General features: G+C 51.7%; 2 protein-coding genes across 6 annotated transcripts in view; one reads left to right on the plus strand and one right to left on the minus strand.

The window, feature by feature from the left end:
• The window catches only part of MRTFA (myocardin related transcription factor A), a 109490-nt gene extending 87984 nt beyond the window's left edge, over positions 1-21506 (plus strand). The window contains exons 4-13 of one of the 4 annotated variants that reach the window (XM_066257272.1): positions 2954-3029; positions 4543-4704; positions 8602-8777; positions 9229-9360; positions 11745-11998; positions 12234-12405; positions 13481-14495; positions 15447-15583; positions 15907-15967; positions 20035-21506. In XM_066257272.1, coding sequence (XP_066113369.1) covers positions 2954-3029; positions 4543-4704; positions 8602-8777; positions 9229-9360; positions 11745-11998; positions 12234-12405; positions 13481-14495; positions 15447-15583; positions 15907-15967; positions 20035-20549 — 2700 coding nt within the window. In that variant the 3' untranslated portion in view covers positions 20550-21506. Of the gene's footprint in view, positions 1-2952; positions 3030-4456; positions 4705-8601; positions 8778-9228; positions 9361-11744; positions 11999-12233; positions 12406-13480; positions 14496-15421; positions 15584-15906; positions 15968-20034 lie in introns of those variants that run through there. The other 3 variants (XM_066257255.1, XM_066257266.1, XM_066257281.1) reach the window with 3 other exon arrangements.
• Positions 21507-21656: 150 nt separating this feature from the next.
• The window catches only part of SGSM3 (small G protein signaling modulator 3), a 58369-nt gene continuing 57651 nt past the window's right edge, over positions 21657-22374 (minus strand). For both annotated transcript variants that reach the window (XM_066257304.1, XM_066257294.1), the window contains 2 exons: positions 22302-22363; positions 21657-22082 (listed from right to left, as the gene is read on the minus strand). In XM_066257304.1, the coding sequence (XP_066113401.1) occupies positions 22003-22082; positions 22302-22363 (142 nt within the window). In that variant the 3' untranslated portion in view covers positions 21657-22002. The remainder of the gene's footprint in view (positions 22083-22301; positions 22364-22374) is intronic.

The raw sequence follows: 22374 nt of genomic DNA on the forward strand, positions 1-22374 counted from the left end.
ATGGGGAGAGGGAGAGAAGGGGGAGAGGAAAAGGGGCGGAGAAGCAGATGGTTGCTTTTCATATGTGCCCTGATTGGGAATCAAATCCAGGATGTCCAAATGTTGGGCTGACGCACTATCCATGGAACCACTGGCCAGGCCCTCACAGTTCTAAATAAAAAATGCAGCCTTTTCTACGATATCCCCACCCCTAGCCATCTCCCAGCTTACCGATCATGATCAGAATGAGTTTTCTCCTTTACTTCATTTAAGAGTATGTAATGATCACTGATCCTGTTGCTTTGGAGACCACTGATATTTTCCTGTTTTTATTTTTTTTTTCATCTTTTTTTTTAATGTTTTATTTATTGATTTTTTTTAGAGAGAGGGGAGGGAGGGAGGGAGAGAGAGAGAGAGAGAGAGAGAGAGAGAAAGGGGAGGAGCAGGAAGCATCAACTCCCATATGTGCCTTGACCAGGCAAGCCCAGGGTTTTGAACCGGCAACCTCAGTGTTCCAGGTTGATGCTTTATCCCACTGCGCCACCACAGGTCAGGCTATTTTCCCATTTTTAAATCCACCTTAACCTTTTGTGGATGTTAGGACATGAACACCAGTTGTGGTCCCTCCATGTTGGTGGCTACACTGCCCACACCTCTTCAGGATGGGCATTCACTTGTCTTCATGCACCCTGAACAACCAGTGTCCACTTGAGGCTGTGGAAGCAGAAGCTGGGCCCCACTCTGAGCCCAGGTTCATGCTATAGTACCTGGCTTGCTGCCTGTCCCCTCTTGGTTTCAGTTCCCTCGGGGGCCTCAGGGGGATAGTCTGCTGCCTAGTGTGGGTGGAGATCGAGAAGTTGCCAGAACATGCTTCCCCCTCTCATCTTCTTCACTTTTGTCTTTCACGTAAAAGACAAGGGAAGAGAACCTCCCCAAGGGAGGGCCACAGGCTGAGGTTTACTTCCAAGACTTTTGTTACTGCCTTACCTTTTTAATTTATTTTTTGTTCTAAGGAAAATCATGATTAATTCTTAAAGTAAATGAGAAGAATGAGGCCATGGGTACTGGGAACCAAAGCAGTAGCAAACTACACTGTTTTAGTGCCCAGAGTGTTAGAGAACACAGCAGAGGGCAGAGAAAGAACAGCCTGGCCCACACCCCAGCCTGTTTGTATGGCGTGGCACCGTTTCCTGGACTGCTTCTCAAGCAGTCAGGGAGTAAATACGAGCCAGTTAGAGCAGTTGCTTTTTTTTGTTTTGTTTGTGGGTTTTTTTGTTGTTGTTGTTTTTCTTGTATTTTTCTGAAGTGAGAAGCTGGGGACAGCAGACAGACCCCCACATGTGCCCGACCAGGATCCAACAGGCAAGCCCACCAGGGGGCAATCCCATCTGGGGTGTTGCTCCACTGCAACCAGAGCCATTCTAGCACCTGAGGCAGAGACCATGGAGCCATCCCCAGCACCCGGGCCAACTTTGCTCCAGTGGAGCCTCGGCTGCAGGAGGGGAAGAGAGAGACAGAGAGGAAGGAGAGGGGGAAGGATGGAGAAGCAGATGGGCGCTTCTCCTCTGTGCCCTGGCTGGGAATCAAACCCGGGACATCCACACACTGAGCCGACACTCTACTCCTGAGCCAGCCAGCCGAAGCCAAGCAGTTGCTATTTTATTGAGCACTTTTATATGTGAAAATATATCATTTTCTTGTTTATGCTTATACTAGCTCTTATGAATTAGGTGTTATTATCTTCGTTTTATAGCTGTAGCTAAGAGAGGTGAAGTAATTTGTCTAGCTGGGAAGTGGGAAAGCTAGTACTCACGCCTTGGTCTGTGGACCCTACGTATTTTCTTAATCAGTCCTGTATTCTGCTGTGGCCTTGGCCACTGCTCATTCCTTCAGATGACTTAGAAGATACACCTCCTTCTGATGGCAGTGAAGGCCTGCAGTGTCCAACACCTGTTCTAGCATCTTCCACAGCAGCCAGAGAAGTTTTTCAGCCCCCTGAAGATGGGGTAGTAGGCCCCAGGCCCCCAGCTACTTTAAACCGTCTCCTGGAGAGCTCAGTACCACCCCAGGGTTGGCACAGGCTGCCCCATCAGAGCTCAGGCAGCAGACAAGGGCCAGGCAAAGCAGAACCAGGTCTTTACTACATGCAGTGTGCTCTGATACTTGATATTCTCTTTCTACTGGGCTCTACCTTACCCTGCCCTACCTTGTCCTAACCCCTCCTCTGCTGCTCCTGAGCACTAATGACCTTGACCTATGGTTTGAAATTTTCTGGTGCAGAGGTTTAGAGCCCAGGTCCTGGAGTCAGATCTGGGGTTACATTATATACAGTGTAACATGAACGCCAGGCAGTGGGGTGACTCTGGGACTGTTGAGGAAATGGTTTAGTTTGCCTGGTCTCAGAAATGCAGAAATGAAGACATTGGACTTTAAGGAACTGAAGCTATGACACCATGTATCAGAATTAGTATTCCATTTGGCAGTTTTTCAAAATGAGTGGAAAATACTTATGAGATCATGAAAATGTTTTGAAACAAGATATAAAATGTATATTCAGTATGATTACAACTCTGCAAAATTAAACTTGTCTTCTGCATGGAAGAATGATTATAAACAAATATCCCAAAATATTAACAGTGGATGACTAAGATGTTTTATTGTTGTTTTACTTTGTAATCTTCCATTTTATTTGATGAACATATTTTATTACAGTAAAAATAATAGATTTTTAACAAATACATCAGTAGTTCAACGTCAGAATGACAAATGGTCTTGATGGATAGTGCCCGTGGCAGGTGCAATTGGAAGTGGATGCATCCTGCCCGGGCCTCTCCAGGCCTCAGAACCCTGCAGTCTCGAACCTGAGATCCTGGGGCTGCGGAGGTGACCAACAGCCACAGCTGCTTTTTGGTCCTATTCATGTCATAGCTTCTGACCTGGATTTGAGAGCTTCTTGGTGTGTTTTTTTCTATAGACAGAGGACTATCTGAAACGGAAGATTCGTTCCCGCCCGGAGAGATCAGAGCTGGTTAGGATGCACATTTTGGAAGGTGTGTTGGAATGGAAATGCTTCTAACCCTTTGTCCTCACTGTGTGTTCACTGTTTCACCACCCATACTTCTTCCCTTTCTCACTACTCCCATTTCTGTAGGCAGTGGGCACGCCAGACCTTACCATGGAGACACAGCAGTGCTGTGGCTGCCACCCCTGGGTTTGGGAATTCCTGGAGAAGCACATTCTGCTGGATTGGCTCACCCTTTTCTCCCACGGCCATGTGGTGGCCCTGGATCTCGTCAGCTCTGTTTTTTTTGACAGAGAGTCAGAGAGTGGGACAGATAGGGACAGACAGGAAGGGAGAGAGATGAGAAGCATCAATTCTTTGTTGTGGCTCCTTAGTTGTTCATTGGTTGATTTCTTATTATGTACCTTGACTGGGGTGGGGGGGTACAGCAGAGCAGGTGACCCCTTGCTCAAGCCAGAGACCTTGGGCTTCAAGCCAGCAACCTTTGGGCTCAAGCCAGTGACCTTGGAGTTTTGAACCTGAGTTCTTTGTGTCCCAGTCCAACGCTCCATCCACTCACCACCACATGGTCAGGCTTATCAACTCTTGATATAAAATTTTTTCCTCCAAAATCTGTTATAAAAATACATTTGCTTTCTTTTTCATTCATTGATTCATTCATTCACTCACTCAGCATTTACTGTATTTCCCCATATATAAGATACACCTTTTTTTCAAAAAATTTGGATTCTAAAAACTTGTAGATTTTTTTACTTGCATTTCCCGCTTTTTTGCACTTGTTTTTTTGCTCATTGTTGAAGACAGTGATTCATCATCAGATACAGATGAGGACAAGCTAATGGATGGGAATTTTGACAGTGATGAAGAGTTTATGAATTTTATGATGAATAAAACTTGAGTTCAATAACTTTATGTAATACAATTTTTTTTTCAAATTTTGGGCCCCAAAATTGAGGTGCGTCTTATACATGAGACCGACTTATACATGGGGAAATATGGTATGTGAACACCTGTGATGTATAAATAAAATCACACACTTCTTCCCACTTTCTAATGAAGGAAAGGTTTAGGCTGCTGAAAGCAATGTGAATCTATCCTGTTTTGTTGTTTAGTTTTGAACTATCTTTGGGGTTGAAAGAGAACCTTCCTAGTCTGAACATCACATTTTACAGACGAAGACACTGATGCCCAGAGCAGGGAGTGAATTGTCTCTTGTTAACAGAGCAAGCTTGAGGGAGAGGAGAGACCACTCCATCGTCTGGTGCTCTTTCAGCTTTGTAGCTCCACCTCAGAGAATCCTCTGGCCCTGCCTGGGCCTGGTGGCTATTGTTGTGTGTGACCACACAGTGCCCACAGTTGGGGCCCCTTCTTCTGTCCTTGTGAAACTTTAAGCTGGGCCACCCTGTTCTGCCTGGGATGCGCTTTGCATTCTGATGGTCTCTGCTCCTTCCCCAGAGGGAAGGAGAGCTGCTCTGGAGTGCCCAGGGCAAAACCAGGTCCATTCCTACATCCTCCTGCACTCCATTCTCTCCCACGGGCAGAGACCTCGGCTGAACCTTCTCTTCAGGCCAAACAGCTGAAGCTAAAGAGAGCCAGACTGGCCGATGACCTCAATGAGAAGATTGCACAGAGGCCTGGCCCCATGGAGCTGGTGGAGAAGAACATCCTGCCTGTGGAGTCTAGCTTGAAGGAAGCCATCATCGGTGAGGAGGCCCCAGACACCCTGTGTGGACTTGCAGGCCAGATGCAGGGGGACAGGGTCTGGGCTTCTTGCCCTTTGACTTCTTGCTTCAACTTAAGAACTGAGGAACAGAGTACAAAGAGCCTGAAAAACAGGTTTCATTGGCTTGGGACAGTGCCAGTGGCCATAGTGGTCAGCGCCATGCCAAAATAACTACGTAAATAACAGACCTATGTCCACCTTCATCTCTATAAACTCAGGACTTCCTCCTTTCTCACAGTGGAGTTTGATATCGAAATTGATGTGTGTGAATGTATGGAGATGCCAGAAATTAGGAATCTGTGCTTTACTGTTTCCTTTTATTAGTGCATCTCTGTTTGGAGTGCGGCACTTTGCCCATATATCCTACTTTTCAAACATGGATCTATCCAGGCAGAGTGTGATAGGACTGTAGCCCCACAGGGTAGACCAAGACTTGTCCTCAGAGAGCTCATGTCTAGGGGCTTACGCAGGCAGGTAAAAAAGAGCTGTGCTGGAGGGGGCACCGAAAGGGCCTGACATTGGGGTGTGGTGGCAGGGGAGGGGATGGCCAAGACTGGGGTGGCAGGGTGAGTAGAAAGTAAAGTGTGTGCATAGGAGAGAGGCATGTGCTCCGGATAGATCCAGACATGAAGCTGGAGGAGGGATGTCAGGATGTGAAGTGGGAGGCAGACAGTGTCCAGGCCGTGCAGTGCTCCACATGCCATAGGCAGGTCAGACAGGACTTCCTTATATTCTGGTAATTGTTGGTACAGACATGTTTTCTTTGCAACAGTGGACCCAAGACCTGAACACAGACAAGGCCATGTGTTCCTGCTCTTGGAGGGGTAGCTGTACCTTTAGGGGAAGGGGGCTCAACTGCTTCCCCATGATGAGTCAGACTTTGGGCAGGGTACAAAGTGGAACCACAGGAGTGGACCCAGAGCATAGTGTGCTGTGCCTCAGGCTCTGGGTCAGAGGTGGCTGTGGGTTCAGGGCTGCCCCTGCGTGGCAGATGGTGGTGTGGCCTTGTAGGAGGCAGTGCCTGTGTTGGAGGCAAGCATGTACTGGGCCATTAACAGTCTTTTTTTTTTAATTGATTTTAGAGAAAGAGGGTGGGGTTGCGAGAGAGAAAGAGAAACATCTATTTGTTGTTCTACTTATTTATGCATTCATTGGTTGATTCTTGTGTGTGCCCTGACCGGGGATTGAACCCACAATCTTAGCATATTGTGACAAAGCTCTAATCAACTGAGCTGCCTGGCCAGGGCTTTCCAACAGCCCTTTTAATCCACTGCTTTGCCCTGGCATCCATCCTGCCTCATCTGTGTTTTCCTCCCCAAGATCTTCACCAGATTCCACAGCAGCCCCTAGTTTACAGGCCCATGTTTGGGCCAAAGTCAGTTTAGACTCTCTCCAGCCAGCCAAAATGTGATAAATGTTGGCTGAGAGTTGGCAGTGTGCCAGGCCCCGTGTGAGGTCCTGCAACAAAGACAAACTGTGACACTTCCTTCAGAAAATTCAGTCTGTAAGTGAAAACTGATGTATAAACAAGTCTGGCTTCTGAGCTGATGCCAGCTTTGTGTAGCAGAAAGGCCATGGCCCTGTGACATAGCTGTCACCTGGATTGCAGGACAAGGGGCCTGGCACAGCATAGGCTCCTGGGGAGACTCATGGAGGGGCTGCTGCTATTCACAGTAACTTTCATTACTGACCGGCTGGCACTGCCATCTGTGGTGGACACTGCAGAGTAAGGGGCGGTGTGTGCGGTGCAGGGAGCTCTGCCACGGTGGGCTTCTCTCAGGGTGGGGTGTCAGTGGCAGGGGAAGTACACAGGTGATATGGCACATTTGGGGTCAACCTAAAGTTAGATCATTGTTGCCAAGTAGAGAAGTACAGAAGGACATTCCAGGCAGAGAGACAATAGGGGCAGTGGCCTGGATAGCTGGCAAAGTACAGCTGTTTAAGGCCTAGGAGTGGTTTAGTTTGACTGGGAGGTAATCACTGGTGACATGACAGAAAGAAGAATTTGCCAGCAAAAGGCAGATCGAATGGGTTGATGAATGAGCAGGAGGTCAGGAGTGGTGACAGGGAATGTGGTCCGTTTATTCAGGGGGTGAGAGGAGATGGAAAGGAGGGAGAGCGTGTATGGGGAAGGGTGTTTAGGGTGGAGACGTAGGAGATGGGAGGAGCGAGCAGGAGCTGGGACAGTTTTGCAGCTGTGAGAAGGGGGCCTTACATTCCCTTTTCTCCAGGCCATGCCCAATTGATCTGTGAGGTTTACGACAAGGCCTTCTCTTCCAGAATGTCTCCCCTGAGCCTTAGAAAAGCCTCTTCAGCCTCCCCTCAGAGTCTTTGTTTCCCTCTAGCAGAGCCTATACTGTACTGTGCTCCAAGGAAACTGGACCATAAACTCCCAGAAGGCAGAGACCTGTCTCTGTCCCTCCACATCCTGCACCACACCTGGCCACAGTAGAGAGAAACAGACTGCAGTGACCCTGGCCTGCACCAGTCCTTGGGCTTCTTCAGTGTGGCCAGCAGCTTCCTCAGGTTGGATGACCCGGGGAGTGGAGCTGCAGCTCCTCCATCCTGGTTCCATCGTGTGGCTGCTGTCCCATAGCAGGCCCCTCACTGGGACTAAGAGATCATGGGAGAAAATCTGTGTGCGTGATTGGCATGAAGTCCTTGGTGGTCAGTGATCTCAGTTCCTCTGTGCACTGCCCAGGTGCTCCTGCTAGGACAGATGAGTGGTGTGTGAGCCAGCCCAGCCATGGCCATTCCTGGTTCCATCACTGCAGTTGGCTGGTGGAGGGACAGACTCAGCGGCTTCCTTTCTAGGCCCCAGGAGATGAGACAGTCTCAGGTCATGGCCCTGGAGGGGAAGAGTCTGTTGGGAGAGTCACTGGCTTGTTCTTGTTCCTTTTCTGTGGTCTTCCACTACAGAAGGTTCCCCCCAGCATGGCTGACAGCTCACCTCTGTGCCGTGTCCACTGCCTCAGTTCCTCCTATGTGGACAGCAGCCCCAGTGCAGAACCTCTTCCCTAACAGTGTTGAGGTGGTGGTTGTGACATGGGTCTTTTGAAATAGTCTACTTGCCCCTGTTACCATCTTACCTTTTCTCTGTATCCTGAGATTTCCATGCTGTGACCCTGCTCCTCCTGCCTCTGCCTCCCTGCCTGGTCCTGGCTGGTTCCAGGAGCACCTGCAGTTGTGGCCATCCAACCCAGGGTGGGGCGGGGAAGGTATAGTCCCTAGGATGGGTTTTATTCTGGTGGCCTTGGGTTTCTGGGAACCACTAAATGGAGGTCACCAGACTTCCAGTAGTCCTGTTTCACCTGTGCAGGCAGGTGTTCCTTTTTCAAGAGACTCCTTTGAATGTTCCTAGACTTTGTTTAGGTCTTAAGACTGTTACCTGTGCTCCTAAGGACCCTTTTTGCAGACTTAGAGCCCTCACTGCAGGGTCTGCAAGCCTCTGAGGGAAGAGGAGGGCAGTTCTGTGCAGTCATAGGATGGGAATAAAGTACCTTCACAGCAGGGAAACTGAGGCAAAGGAAGCAGCAAGCTGGAGGGAGGGAGAGTAGAACTTTCAAGACTGACCCATGTGTAGAGTTAAAAACAAGAGGTGAAAAGTCAGGCCTTCCCTTGTCCAGGGGAGCACTTTGATGGCCTACTAGGACTCTTCCCTACTTCATTTCAGTCATGATGATGAGCTTTCCTAGAGCTCTTTTGGACCCACAGGCAGGTTGGCTGCTGATCTCCCTTCCCCTGTCTGCCTCCCTGGGCTGGAGTTTGGGGCTGAGGGGCAGGCACCTTGCTGGGACAGCCTCTGGTTGCTGAGCAGGGCCCCTCTCCCCCTTCCTCGGGGCCAGAGGTAGAGTCTTATGCTGGATTTGGCTTTCAGTGGGCCAGGTGAACTACCCGAAAGTAGCGGACAGCTCTTCTTTTGATGAGGACAGTAGTGATGCCTTATCTCCTGAGCAGCCTGCCAGCCATGAGTCTCAGGGCTCAGTGCCATCTCCCTTGGAAGCCCGAGCCAGCGAGCCACTGCCCAGTGCCACCTCTGCATCTCCCACTCAGGTAAGCTGGCCTGCTCCGCGTGTGCCCTGCTTCTCAGGGCCCCAGACTGGCTGGAGCTGCCCAGTCTGAGGTCCCTCACCTGGACCAGGTGAAACAGGGAAGTGGGAGGGGTGTTGTCTTGGTAGCTGAAGATCTGGCTGCTTGAGGGAATGGAGTGTCAACAGCAGATGCTCATCTCAGTTACCCTGTGGTCTCACATGGAGGACATAGGGCCGCCTGCAATTCATATGCCTCCCTGGCCCACCCCGTGTCCATTTTTAGTTTCATGATCTTTCACTCCCTCTGTCTCTCTCTCTTCTGGTTCCATTTGCCCCCTGACAGTGATAATGTCCAAGGAAGTGACTGCTACCCACCCCCAGGCAGGGCAGGGCTGGGATGCAATGCCACCTGGAGATGGCCACGCCCTCTGGAGCAGCCAGAAAATGAGGTGTCCTCACTTCCCCCTTCTTAGGTTGCATGTCAACTCCCAGTGGGCCCAGATTCCGGAGAAACCTTTTTCCTGGCAGAGCAGCCTCCTCTGCCTCCCAGCCTCACCAACGGAACCACGGTGCCCACCGCCAAGCCCACCCCCACGCTTATTAAGGTACAGTTCTCCAGTTGACTGTCCTCTCCCTGTGCCCTTCTGAGCCCTGCCGCAACTCCATCCCAGCATGGGGAAACTAGGGGGTTGGTGCAGATCTTTTCTCCCTTGTCAGGGCTTAGCAAAGGTCACTGAAGTAATTTGGGAGTGCTTCCTGATCTCTCCAAAAACACTGGCTGTCACAGTTATAGCCACCCTTAACTGAGCACAGTATGCCAAGCTCTGGACAGGGCTGTCCTAGCCTTTATTCCTGCCCTCCCTGTGGAAATATGCCCACCCATCCCATCTGGGTCACTGACAGCCTCAGTTACCCCTGTCTACAAGTGACAGAGCTGAGATGTGAAGTGATAGGTCCAAGGTCAGCAGGCAGTGTCAGGTGTTTGTCTTTATTTTCCCCCAAGGCCTGACTTGAAATACCAGGGTTGACCATCAACCTTCATGAGACACGTATTGGGAACCTTGTGTTGGGCACCAAGAGCTGGTGCTGGTCTCCCAGCCCTGCAGAGCCTCCGCCTCCAGGGTCTCTGAGACCTGAGTTTGCTCTCCTGCTGGGTAGACTTTCTTCCTTCCTGCCCCCAACTTGCTTCCCTGTCTGGTCTTGTTTTATTATCTCCCCACAAAACCCTGCTGCCCTGTTTGGGAGTCCCTGGTCATCTGTGGTCCTCTGCTTCCGTCACTCACAGCCTGGGAGCTGGCCAGGTGCCTGTTCTTTCAACTGAGCCTTTGCTGTGCCTCTGGGTGCTGCCTGATGCACTCCTTTGTGGGCCCGCCCCCAGGCCCGCCCTGTTTGCATGTCCCTGTGAGGCCTTGCTGCCTGCAGGATGTTTCATGGCTTCCCCCAGCTCCAGAGAAAGCAGCTGTGCCTCTGGCCTGGTCGCTGGCACTCCAGAGCCCTCTGCTGGCTCCAGGCTGCTCCCTTGTCAACAGGTACCTCCCTTGCCTCTGTGGCCTATTCCTGACTGACCACAGATGTCAGAGGTTTTTCCCCAAATTCTTCCCTCAGACTTGCTTCTCATCATATGACCAGTGCCTTCCTTTGACCACCGTACATTTGAAAGAGTGTGTGTGTTTGTACTTCTTCTTCTCTGGGTAGGGTCTCAGCCTTTGTGGGATGGCTCCCCAGCCCTGCCAGTGAAACCTCCTCAAGGGCCCCTGGCTCCCTCCCAGCCCAGACCCTCATTTGTCTCTGACACCCTTTAAGCCGTGCTCCTTTCTCCACTCTTTTGCCTTCCCTCACCTTCCTTTGTGGCTGCTCTTCCCCTGGCTCCTATTCCTCCTTCCTCTTGGTGGGGTGCTGCTCAGGCCCAGCTCTCAGCCTCTATCTTCTTTTTCAGTCCCACTGCTTACTCTGCAGCCTTGCTCTGGGTCCTCTCTGCGGGCCCATCTCCATGCACCAAGGTGCCCTGCAAGCTTTGCTGTCTTCTCCATCTTTCCATTTTCCCTAGCAAAACCAGAACCTTTTCTTGACTTCCATGAGGGGACTACTGTTGTCACAGTTGCCAAAGCTCAAAACCATAAACCCTTGAACCCCTCATCTGCCACTTGCTCTTGTTACCCACTTTTCCTCTAGTCCATCTGCCCAAACCTTTGCATCAGTCCCCACTGCCATCTGGTCAAGACCCCAGCTGATCTCGTACCAATTCCTCACCCCTCTGTCCAGCGTCCTCTGCTCAAAACCATCTAGGCTCTCCACAGTCCTTGCTGGGCACGCCCAGCTAACTCTCCCCCTTGTCCAGCTCCACCCTTCCTGACCCTTATATAGCCTCCCGGGCCTGACCTGCTTGCTCTTCTTGGTCTGCTGGGTACTTGATGACGCTCCAAGTGGGAGGCTCTGTGTGCTTGCTGGGGGTCTTTGGAGGCCCATTTGGTGAAGGAACAGAGCTTTTGGAGTCCTGGGTTTGGGTCCCAGCTTCTTCACCTGATGAGTTCAAGATTACTATGTGACCTTGGGAAAGTGACCTCTGAGCTCAGTCCTCATTTTCAAGCAGACTTGTGAGCCCCTGCCCAGGCAGGGTCCTGGCAGGTCTGTAAGGTACCTGGTGTGGATGGCACAAGCTCCAAAACCAGCTCTTTTTAACCTTCTTGTCATGTTCACTCTGCTCAGGATGACAGTGACATCACTTTTGGTTGATTGTCCCTTAGCCTAGAAGTTTCCCCCTTTGTCCGCCCTTGTCTTCTCCTTGGGACACTTCCGGGCACTAATGAGGCCTCTGCTTTTGGAGGGGCATGGTCCAGTAAGGGGAGAGTGAGACTGGGCAGGGTGGGTAACAGTGCCTCCTCAGAAGCCACTCCATTGCAACAGGATGGCCACCAGCCTCCCACTTGGGGCCTAACTCTGAGATGCCCCAGACTGCCCCTGACGGCTCCTTTGTCTCCTGTGTCCTTAGCAAAGCCAACCCAAGTCTGCCAGTGAGAAGTCGCAACGCAGCAAGAAAGCCAAGGAGCTCAAGCCAAAGGTGAAGAAGCTCAAGTATCACCAGTACATCCCCCCGGACCAAAAGCAAGACAAGGGGGTGCCCCCCATGGACTCGTCCTATGCCAAGATCCTGCAGCAGCAGCAGCTGTTCTTACAGCTACAGATCCTCAACCAGCAGCAGCAGCAGCACTACAACTACCAGACCATCCTGCCGGCCCCGCCAAAGTAGGAGTCTGCCCTACACTCTCTCCCATCCCCCCAGTGGGGTCCTGAGACAGGCAGATGCCAGAGCTGGGTGGGTGAACCCCAGGCTTCAAGAATCCCCTAATCTGAATCCTGCAGGAGTGGTCCCCAGGCAGGGCCCAGGGGCAGGCCCCTTATCCCATGCCATCTCTGCCCAGCCCTGGGGGACGGGGAGCGGGGGGCTCGGTGGGTGCTCATTTTTGCCTTTTCTTCTCAGGCCGGCAGGTGAGGCTCTGGGAAGCGGTGGACCTTCTCCAGTGCGCAGCCTCTCCACTGCCAGCGCCGGCTCTAGCTTGGGTGCCCCTGGACCCGGTGGGCTGGCACGTCAGAACAGCACCTCGCTGCCTGGCAAGCCAGGAGCTCTGCCTGCCAACCTGGACGACATGAAGGTAGGTGGTCACCCCAGTGTTAGGGAGAGCAGCCAGCCCATGATGCACGGGCATGGAAGGCAGAGCAGGGCTCCAGGTTCTGGTCTCTCCCAGCAGAGGCACCTGGTGGCTGTACCAAGGCGTGCCTGGCATGGTCATCTGTGACATCTCAGCCTTGTCTCGTGGTCATTACCATTAACATCAGGCAGCATCTGTCAAGGGCCCTGGGGCCTACCTAGCCCTTGTATACCTTTTCTCTTCTTTGGCCTCTGTGGTGCAGTGTGAGAAATGGGAAATGACTGTCCCCCTGCTTAAGGATGAGCTAGCAACAGTGTCTCAGGGTGGAGCTCTGGCCGGCGGTAGACCGGGATTCAGACTCGGGGCTGTCCACTTCAGCACCCACCTTTCCCACTCTGCCAGTTAATGCCCTACCCAGTCTGCTGGATGAGTGCTGAGTCTGCCTGGGAAGGGAGTGGCCTATGGGGCATTGGGTGGGGGTGGATCATGTTGAGGGTCTGGCTTGTTTTCTCTGCGCCAGTCAGAAGAAACAGTGGATCATATTCTCCCTTGAGAGTTTGTCCTCTGAACCAGGCTGGCTGCTTGTGAGTGATGGCCTGATCCCAGCAAGACACAGATGCCTCATGGGGCTTTCGGGCCCAGGCTTCAGAGCCCATCAGACCTGGACATAGCTTCTGCCTCGGCCACTCGTCAGCTCTGTGATCTTGAAGCAGTTATTTTTCTTTTGTGAGCTCAATTTTCTCACCTGTAAAATCCACTCAGTTCATAATTTATTGAACTCCATGCTAGGGTGAGGGACAGCTGAGGGCATGTCCTGCACAGACACGGGGGAGGGAGCATTGGGTTTCAGGTCCCTGGTGTGGTAAGGACGGGCAGAGGAAGGAGGCTGGACCGGGGGACATGCGTCTCACCCTTCAGGGCTGTGGGAGGTTGATGTATGTGAAGTGGCCAATGAGGCCTGAATAGATGAGGCCTAACAGACAACAAGCCTGTCCTCCCCATCCTTCCCTAACTGCCCTCTTGCCTGGACCCAGTTCCCTTTGTCCCCTGCTACCCTCGACTCTCCACCCCCTTGCAGGTAGCAGAGCTGAAGCAGGAGCTGAAGTTGCGGTCACTGCCTGTCTCGGGCACCAAAACAGACCTGATTGAGCGCCTGCGTGCCTACCAAGAACAAGTCAGCCCTGCGCCAGGAGCCCCCAAGGTCCCTGCTGCCACCTCCATCCTGCCCAAGGCTGGCGAGGTGGTGGTAGCCTTCCCTGCAACCCGGCTAAGCACAGGGCCTGCTTTGGTGGCAGCAGGTCTGGCTCCAGCTGAGGTGGTAGTGGCCACAGTGACCAGCAACGGAGTGGTAAAATTTGGCAGCACAGGCTCCACACCCCCCGTGTCTCCCACTCCCTCAGAGCGTTCGCTGCTCAGCACGGGTGACGAGAACTCCACGCCTGGGGACACCTTTGGCGAGATGGTAACATCACCACTGACCCAGCTCACCCTGCAGGCTTCGCCATTACAGATCCTTGTAAAGGAGGAGGGTCCCCGGGCTGGGTCCTGCTGCGTGAGCCCTAGGGTGCGGGCAGAGCTGGAGGGGCGTGACAAGGACCAGATGCTGCAGGAAAAGGACAAGCAGATTGAGGAGCTGACGCGCATGCTCCGGCAGAAGCAACAGCTGGTGGAGTGGCTCAGGTTGCAGCTGGAGCAGGAGAAGCGGGCTCAGCAGCCTGTGCCGGCCCCCACGCCTCTTGGCATCCCAGTGAAGCAGGAGAACAGTTTCTCCAGCTGCCAGTTGAGCCAACAGCCTCTGGGGTCTGCTCACCCCTTCAGCCCCAGCCTGGCAGCCCCTGTTTCCCACCACGTAGACACTTGTGCCCTGGTGCCCCCTGCAGTGGTGGTGAAGCAGGAAGCCGTGTTGTCCGAGCCGGAGCCAGCCTGCACGCCCCAACTGCTTCTGGGCCCACAGGGCTCCAGCCTCATCAAGGGGGTCACACCTCCCACTGTCATCACTGACTCCACAGGGACCCACCTTGTCCTCACCGTGACCAATAAGAATGCAGACAGCCCTGGCCTGGCCAGTGGGAGCCCCCAGAAGGTACCTGGGTGTGGGAGGTGCAGGGGACACAGGTATGTGTGAAGTTACTTCTCATGACAGCCCAGTTTAGGGGTGCCCCATGGCTGGGCAGGCTGGCCTTGCTTCCTTTAATCTTTCCTTCCACTCTACGAAGTGAGGGGTTGCCATTCCTCTGTCAACTAGGAGGGTACTGAGACCTGCCCATGATCCCTCAGCCATGAGGGGGAAGTCATCATTGAATGCCCACCTCCTCTGACTGTTGATATGACAACATTTCTGTACCCTGGCAGAGGGCTCCTAAGAAGCTCCCACCCAGGCCGGGGCCCCACTCCTGTTTCTGCTGCATAGGTGTGGGACAGGGCGCCAGATAAGGGTCGAGGAGAGGCCTGTAGGCTCAGCTCTCTGGCCTGGGATCTGGCTTGGGGCTGCTGGGCTGAGCCTAGTGTGAGCTTCACTCCACTTTCTCATCTCCGAAAGGCACCAGCTGTCCCACACCACAGTGTCACCAGTAGCTAGCTCCCTGCTGCTGTCACCCTCACAGCCGAGAACCTCCACCCAGCCCGCTTTAGGTTTTGTATAGCCTCTCAGTCCTGCAGAACTCCAGGGTAGAGGGTACAGTGACAGGATCCAGGCACCTCAGGATGGGAGACAGGGGCCCTGAGCAGCTTCAGGCAGAAAGGGAAGAGAGGGAGAATCAGTCTAGAGCCCTTCTCTCTGTCCCATGTGACTTGTACCAAACCCAAGGCAGCCGGCAACCCCGTGCCTATTCCATCTTCCATAGGGTTGGAGGTCAGGGCCTCCCCAGCCTGTATCTGTTCTTCCCCAGTGGCTTCCATGAAAGCTTTCTGAAAGCCATTGCAGCTGGCCTGACCTCTACCAGTGCTCCTTGAGTGTACAGGGGCCTGGGCCTGCTTCCCTCACCTCAACTACTGCTTCTCTCACTGATCTCCTGTCCAGCCCTTGTCCCAGCCTGGTTCTCCAGCCCCTGGCCCTCCAGCCCAGATGGACCTGGAGCACCCACCACAGCCCCCCTTTGGAACCCCAACTTCTCTGCTGAAGAAGGAGCCACCTGGCTATGAGGAAGCCATGAACCAGCAGCCCAGACAGCAGGTGAAGAAGGTAGACTGAGGCCTGGCCAGGGTGGGCATTTGCATAGGCTGCTGGACTGGGTTCCCATAGTCCCCAAGTCCAGCTGGAGGACAGGGACAGTCAGGAGCGTCTTATAAGGTCACAGAGGCCTTGGGGAGTGGGCCATTCTGGATGGGTATGGCAGGGCTTGGTCTGATGGAGTAAGTGTGGGCTCTGGAGCCTAGTTCAGGCTGATGGGCTCTTCGGGCTGCTAGCAGAATCAGAAGGGAAGAAGGTCTGAGCCCTGAGCCTGGCTGGGGGCCTCCTGTTGTAGATTTTCATTCTTTCTTTTTTGGTCTCTTTTTCTTCCCCAGGAAAATGGTTCCTCGAGCCAACAGATGGATGACCTGTTTGACATTCTTATTCAGAGTGGAGGTAAAGCCCTGACCCCTGAGCTGCCTCCCAACCTCCTCCATTCTCTATAGGTTGTCTCTAGTCTTCATTAGGTCAATCTATTGTTTTTTGATTGGTTATTAAACACTTAATGAGCAACAGGCCTTTTACTGGGATGCAGCAGGGGCTGAGACAGGTACCGCCTCCAGCATCGGGCAAGAAACCGGGGCAGGGGGTGTAGCTTCAACACACATTTGCTTTACCCAGCACCACTGACTGGCAGGCTCTGTCCCTGCAGCCGTGGGACATAGCAGTGAGCAACATCATGAAGGATTTTTTGTGGAAGATGGCAAAATAAGTAAATTATATCATGTTAAAGAGAGGAGTAAGTGTTATGAAAAGGAAGGAAGGGAAGGGGTCTCAGGTGCATGACGGGTGGTCAGTGAGCAGGTATCAGAAGTCAGGGCGGGTGGTCAGTGAGCAGGTATCAGAAGTCAGGGCAAGGGCAAATCACGGGGCCTCATAGGGGCAGGATGTAGGGGCTTTGACTATGGATGACACCAGAATTCACCACAAAACTGTCTTTGAGCAGAGGATTGTTCTAGCTGGAAGGGCAAGAGCACGACCAGTGCAGTCAGGCCAAAGGCCAGGGGGCGGTAGCAGTGAAATGGAAAAGTCTGGAGTTTGGGTATATTTTGGAAAGCACCAGTTTGATTCCCTATGGATTAGGAGTGTGGCAAGGAGACAGCCAAGGATTTCAGCCTGTCACCAGGACGCAGCTCTTTGATTGCTGGGGGAGCTCCAGTGGGGTATGTGGGGGACATGTACAGTGCAGCCTCAGCTGGGCTTAGCTATGTCTTGAGACTGGAGGAGCCATGTGGACAGCCCAGGTGATGTCTGGGCTCAAGGGAGTAATTGGGGAGTAGCTGGCATCTAGATTGGCAGAACCATGAGGCTAGATGAGCAAAGAAGGCAGAGCTGTGGACAGAAGCAGATAAGGCTGGGCAATGGGCTGAGGTGTGGAGGGCACCCTAGAGGGTGAAATACTGAAGCCAAGGGATGCTGATGGGTGATCAGGGGAAAAGGGGACCAATATCTGGTGGCCTTCATTGACCTTAGCCAGGGTGCTACTGGGCACTGTGGGCAAGTACCTAAGTGTATCAAAGAGGGGCTGGAGGGTGTGGGGAAGAGCAGGTCTGGAGACCCTCTGCAGAGGGCTTCCTGCACAGGGGAGCAAAGAAAGGGCAGGATGTTTGCATGCCAGTGGGATGATATGGCGGTGTTGGGCAGAAGGACCCCTGAGTGCAGGGTGGGCACAGGGCAGCAGAGGGGTTGGCTTCAGGTTGGAGCCATGGGCATATCACTGGTGGCAGCTGGCAAGCAGAGTGAATGGATGTTCTCAATCAGTGGTCTCCAACCCCCCGGCCACGGACTGGTACCGGTCCACAGAGAAAGAATAAATAACTTACATTATTTCCGTTTTATTTATATTTAAGTCTGAATGATGTTTTATTTTTAAAAAATGACCAGATTCCCTCTGTTACATCCGTCAAAGACTCACTCTTGATGCTTGTCTCGGTCATGTGATACATTTATCCGTCCCACCCTAAAGGCTGGAATGTGAAAATACTTTCTGACATTAAACCAGTCCGTGGCCCAAAAAAGGTTGGGGACCGCTGTTCTAAATTATTGTTTTAATTATGTCAGTAGGGAGAGGATTAAGGGAGACGGTAAGATCAAGTGAGAGGCCAGCCATGGAATTGTCTACTTTAAAATGGTGAATTTTATCTCAAATTGAAAATAGCTCAAAAGCTGACATGACTCTCGAGATCATTGATTCTGGTTTTGGGGAGACTCCCTGAATGCCAGGGTCTGCAGTGAGACCTGAAGTGCATTTCTGACGAGGACAGATGCATTGAGGCCGCTGGGCTGGGAAGTAACTGGGGCAGTGAGAGGCCTGGGTGTGAACTAGGAGTTCCCAGTATCCAGAAAGGACTGAAACTGGGAGGGATGAGGCTGTCCAGGGATAGAGATACTGTGCAGGAAGTGGAGAGGAAGCAGGCCTTGAGCTCTAGCAGTGAAGAGATGGCAGAGAAAGGGAGGGGAATGCTGCCTGCACCCAAAGGAACACTGAGAAGTGGTCAAAGAGGTGGTGGCAAGGATGCCAGGAGAGGAAGGCATTTGAATTGGGTGCACAGGGCTGGCAGCATCCTCAGTTGTGGCAGGTGGGCAGGTTAACAGGTCAACTCAGAGGGAGGTGGTCATCTGGTGAGAGCAGCATCCCCAGCTGGGATAGGAGGAGAGTGGGAGGGAGGACAGGATCTAGAGGGTCAGGGAGCAAGCCTGGTGTCTGCATAATTTTTATTGTGGTAATTATACGTAAGATTTGCCATTCTAATAACAATTTTAAATGTATAAGGTCTACCGGAAAGTTCTGTCCGTTTCTATCACAAGTTTCAACACATAAGCACATGTTTATTTGGTGCATATGTGCCTATTTTTATCACTTAATGTATTCATACTGACGTAGCAAATTAACAAAGTTGATTCATGTTAGTCTTATGTGTGAAGTGATAAGCGTACCTATGGCTACTGATAAAGTTCATTTACGCCACTGTATTGTATACGAATTTCAACAAGAAATGCTACAGAAGCATGTAGAAATTTATTGAAAGTGTTTAGTGAAGGTACAGTTTCTGATAGGACATGCAGAAGATGGTTCAAAAAATTCAAAACAGGTGATTTTGACCTTTCTGATAAGCCACGTTCTGGGCGACCATCTTTGATCGATGACGATGGTGTTAAGACCATGTTGGAGCAAGATCCTTTTCTGACAACATCGGAGATAGCAGAAAGGCTTAATTCAGCTCAGCAAACCATTTTGGACCATATTCGGAAGATAGGATTGGTGTGGAAATATATTATTTAATAAAGTTTATTGACGGTAAGAAAAATTTGTATTTTGTTTTATTCCAAAAACGGACAGAACTTTCCGGTAGACCTTATATAATTAAGTGGCATTAAAAGTACATCCACTGTGTTGTGCACCCATCACCCTTATCCATTTCTAGAACTTCATCCTATATTGACACTTGTTGACCCATTACACAGTAATGCCCCATGCCTCCCTTTCCCCAGTCCCTGGTAACTTCTGTTTCTGTGATTTTGATTCCCCTAGGGTCCTCATTTAAGTGGAATCTTACAGTATTTGTCCTTTTGTTTCTGGCTTATTTCACTTGGCATAGTGTCCTCAAGGTTCATACATATTGTAGCATGTGCCAGAATTTCTTTCATGGCTGTATAATACTTCATCGTATGGATGTACATTATATTGATGAACACCTGGGTTGTTTCCACTTCTGGTCTACTCTGAGTAATGCTGCTGTGCACATGGGCAGGCATCTGAGTTCCTGCCTTCACTTCTTTTGGGTGAATATCCAGAAGTGGTGGTGTTGGATCACAGGTTTTTAATATTTACCTTTTTGAGAGACCATAGAAACGCAGCAACTGCTTCTTTTCATTCATGTCGGCAGTGGGCAGGGTTCAGATTTCTCCATAGCATCCAACGCTTATTTTATCATAGCCATCCTAGTGGGTGTGAAGTGGTATCTCATTGTGGTTGGATTTGTATTTCGTTGATGATTGGTGATGTTGAGCATATTTTCATGTGCTTATAGCCCATTGTGTATCTTCTGTTGGAAAAGTGTCTGCATGAGTCCTTTGCCTTGTCGAATTGTTGGAATTCTTTACTATAGATATGAATCACTTATCAGATATATGATTTGCAAGTCTTTTCTCCTATTCCATGGGTTGTCTTTTCACTCAATAGTGTCTTTTGATGCACAAGAGTTTTAAATTTTTCTACAGTCCAGCTTTTTTTGTTTGTTGCCTATCCTCTTGGTGTCATAACTAAGAAATTTTCACCAAATCTAATGTCATAAATATTGCCCCCCCCCCCTGTTTTCTTCTAAGAGTTTAGTAGATTTAGCTCTTACATCAGGTCTTTGACCCATTTTGAGTTCATTTTTATACCTGGTGTAAGACAGGGTCCAGTTTCAGGTCTTAATCAAGCCTGGTTTATGACATCCATTCACTTTCTTGATTGGCAGAAATTTCAGCAGATTTCAAGGAGCCACCAACACTGCCAGGGAAAGAGAAGCCCCCCTCGACAGCAGCCTGCAGGTCACCCCTGTCCACACAGTCCCCACCCTCTGCTGAGCCTCCCCAGGCTGCTCTGCCTCCATCAGCCTCACCTGCCCTCCCTGGGCGCCTGGAGGACTTCCTGGAGAGCAGCACGGGGCTGCCCTTGCTGACCGGAGGACAAGAAGGGCCAGAGCCCCTCTCCCTCATTGACGATCTTCATAGCCAGATGCTGAGCAGCTCTGCCATCCTGGACCACCCCCCCTCACCCATGGACACCTCAGAATTGCACTTTGCTCCTGAGCCAAGCAGCATGGGCCTGGACCTGGCCGATGGCCACCTGGACAGCATGGACTGGCTGGAGCTATCATCAGGTGGCCCCGTGCTCAGCTTGGCCCCACTCAGCACCACAACCCCCAGTCTCTTCTCCACAGACTTCCTTGATGGCCATGACTTGCAGCTACATTGGGATTCCTGCTTGTAGCTCTCAGGTTTGCCAGGGGACTGGAGGGGCTAGAAGTCAGGGAGCTTTGGGAACTCAGCTGGTTCCCATCTGAACCAGTGTCTGCGTGATCGTGAGTCCTGACAATCACAGACCCTGCTTTTTCCTCCCTGGCCAAGGCTCAGCCAAGAGAGAAGCTGCTAAGCAGCAGCTCTGGGTCCACCCCGGGGTTTTGGAAACCTGGACAGGCCAGGGGCATTCTATCTGACCTCCTTTTGTGAGGTTGGAGGTACCCTGTCTGGCTGCAGTTTACTCAGGTGGGAGAGGCGTGAATCTGTTTCTCTTCCCTGCAAGGAAAGAAACGAGTTGGGCCTCTACCTCCTCATTCCCGGTGATGTCAACCCCAGGCTTCTGGGGTTGGAGAGGGGACTGCCATGTTAGTGTCTTGGTGTAGTGTAATCATTTAGTGGTTGGTGGCAAATGTGTTTTGTACAGGTGTACATATCTCTATATTATATATCGCCATACATATGTATACACATATATTTTTGGGGGGTGGGAGATGGATGCAGCTCCCTCCCATCCTACTGTGCACATACAGAAGGGCCTGGAGGCCACTGCTCCACCCATCACGTGTGTTTGACATGTAGACACCCCATCACAGCCTGTATCCTATCTGTTCTGCCCCTTATCAGTGCCATGAGGGCAGAGGTGCTTCCTGGCCACCTGCCCACATTCCATCCTGCTGCCTCACTGCAGCCAGTGACCCTGGGACAGCAGGGGTATTAGCCCTGTAATGAGGCCAGAAGTGGTCTTTAAGCTATGCCTTCCTCCTGGCCTGGGGCTCAGTCTGTTATTGTCATTATTAGGGGTTTGGGGAGGGAGTCACCAAAACCAGTGCTGGGGGAAGAGGTGGGGAAGCTGTGTGAACTTTTTAAAATAAAAACAAAAACACCAGCTTGTTAGTCCATCTTGTTCAATCTATGGAAGTGGTGGGGAGTATGGCTGGGCTCCAGGTGTTCAGCAGCTGGGGGCTACACCATAATCATACCTTTCAGGCCAGGCTGGCCATTCTAGACCATTCCAGAAGAGGTAGAACCTTAAACGTACAGCTTTATGGCCCTAACTGGACTGAAGACAGAGGTGAGGTGTTTTCTCAAAGACAATTTATTTATAAGCCAAGGAGCCTTGACCTATAACCCTTCCCTTCCTGAGCAAAAACTGATGGCAGTACAAGTAATGAAGTTGGGAGGAATGGATTGAGCCAGGCCCCACCTTCTGGCTGCTGCCATCCACTGCCCTGTAGTCAGTCTCCCTACCATGGTGCCAGGCCAAAGCTCCAATGTCTCCCCTTAATCCCTCAGCTTGGGTTAGGCCCACACCACAGCCCCCATCCCAATTCAGGCCAGTGCTGTTGTTTTCTTGCTTGAGGAAGGAGCTACTCTAGTAGCCGGCAGGTTGGGAGAGACCTGACATGGCCACTGGAGTAAGGGTGTCATCCATCTATGTCCCAGCTGAAAAGGTGGTGCTTCACCAGCATGTCCTGGACACCCTCCTTCAGGGGCTTCTTCTCCTGCACACAGGGATAGCCCCTCATTGTCAAGGGCCACACAGCAAAGAAGCCGGACCAGAGTGGTTCTTACAGATCATGCCAGCACTCAGGCGACACCACCATGAGTGCTGGCCCTGCCTTAGCCACCCAGGAAGGGTTTGGACTGATCTGCCAACATACCCACTGCAGCCCCTTCAGAAGGAAGGCAGGTTGCTGGGCTGGGAACCAACTCCAAGCACCCACCTCTCTCTTTGCAGGAAGTTCCCAGTCCTGGGAGAGGCTAAAGGCAAAGCAGCAGAGGACACTGGAGGGGAA

Source organism: Saccopteryx bilineata, chromosome 1 (assembly GCF_036850765.1).
Source record: "Saccopteryx bilineata isolate mSacBil1 chromosome 1, mSacBil1_pri_phased_curated, whole genome shotgun sequence".
NCBI lineage: Eukaryota > Metazoa > Chordata > Mammalia > Chiroptera > Emballonuridae > Saccopteryx > Saccopteryx bilineata.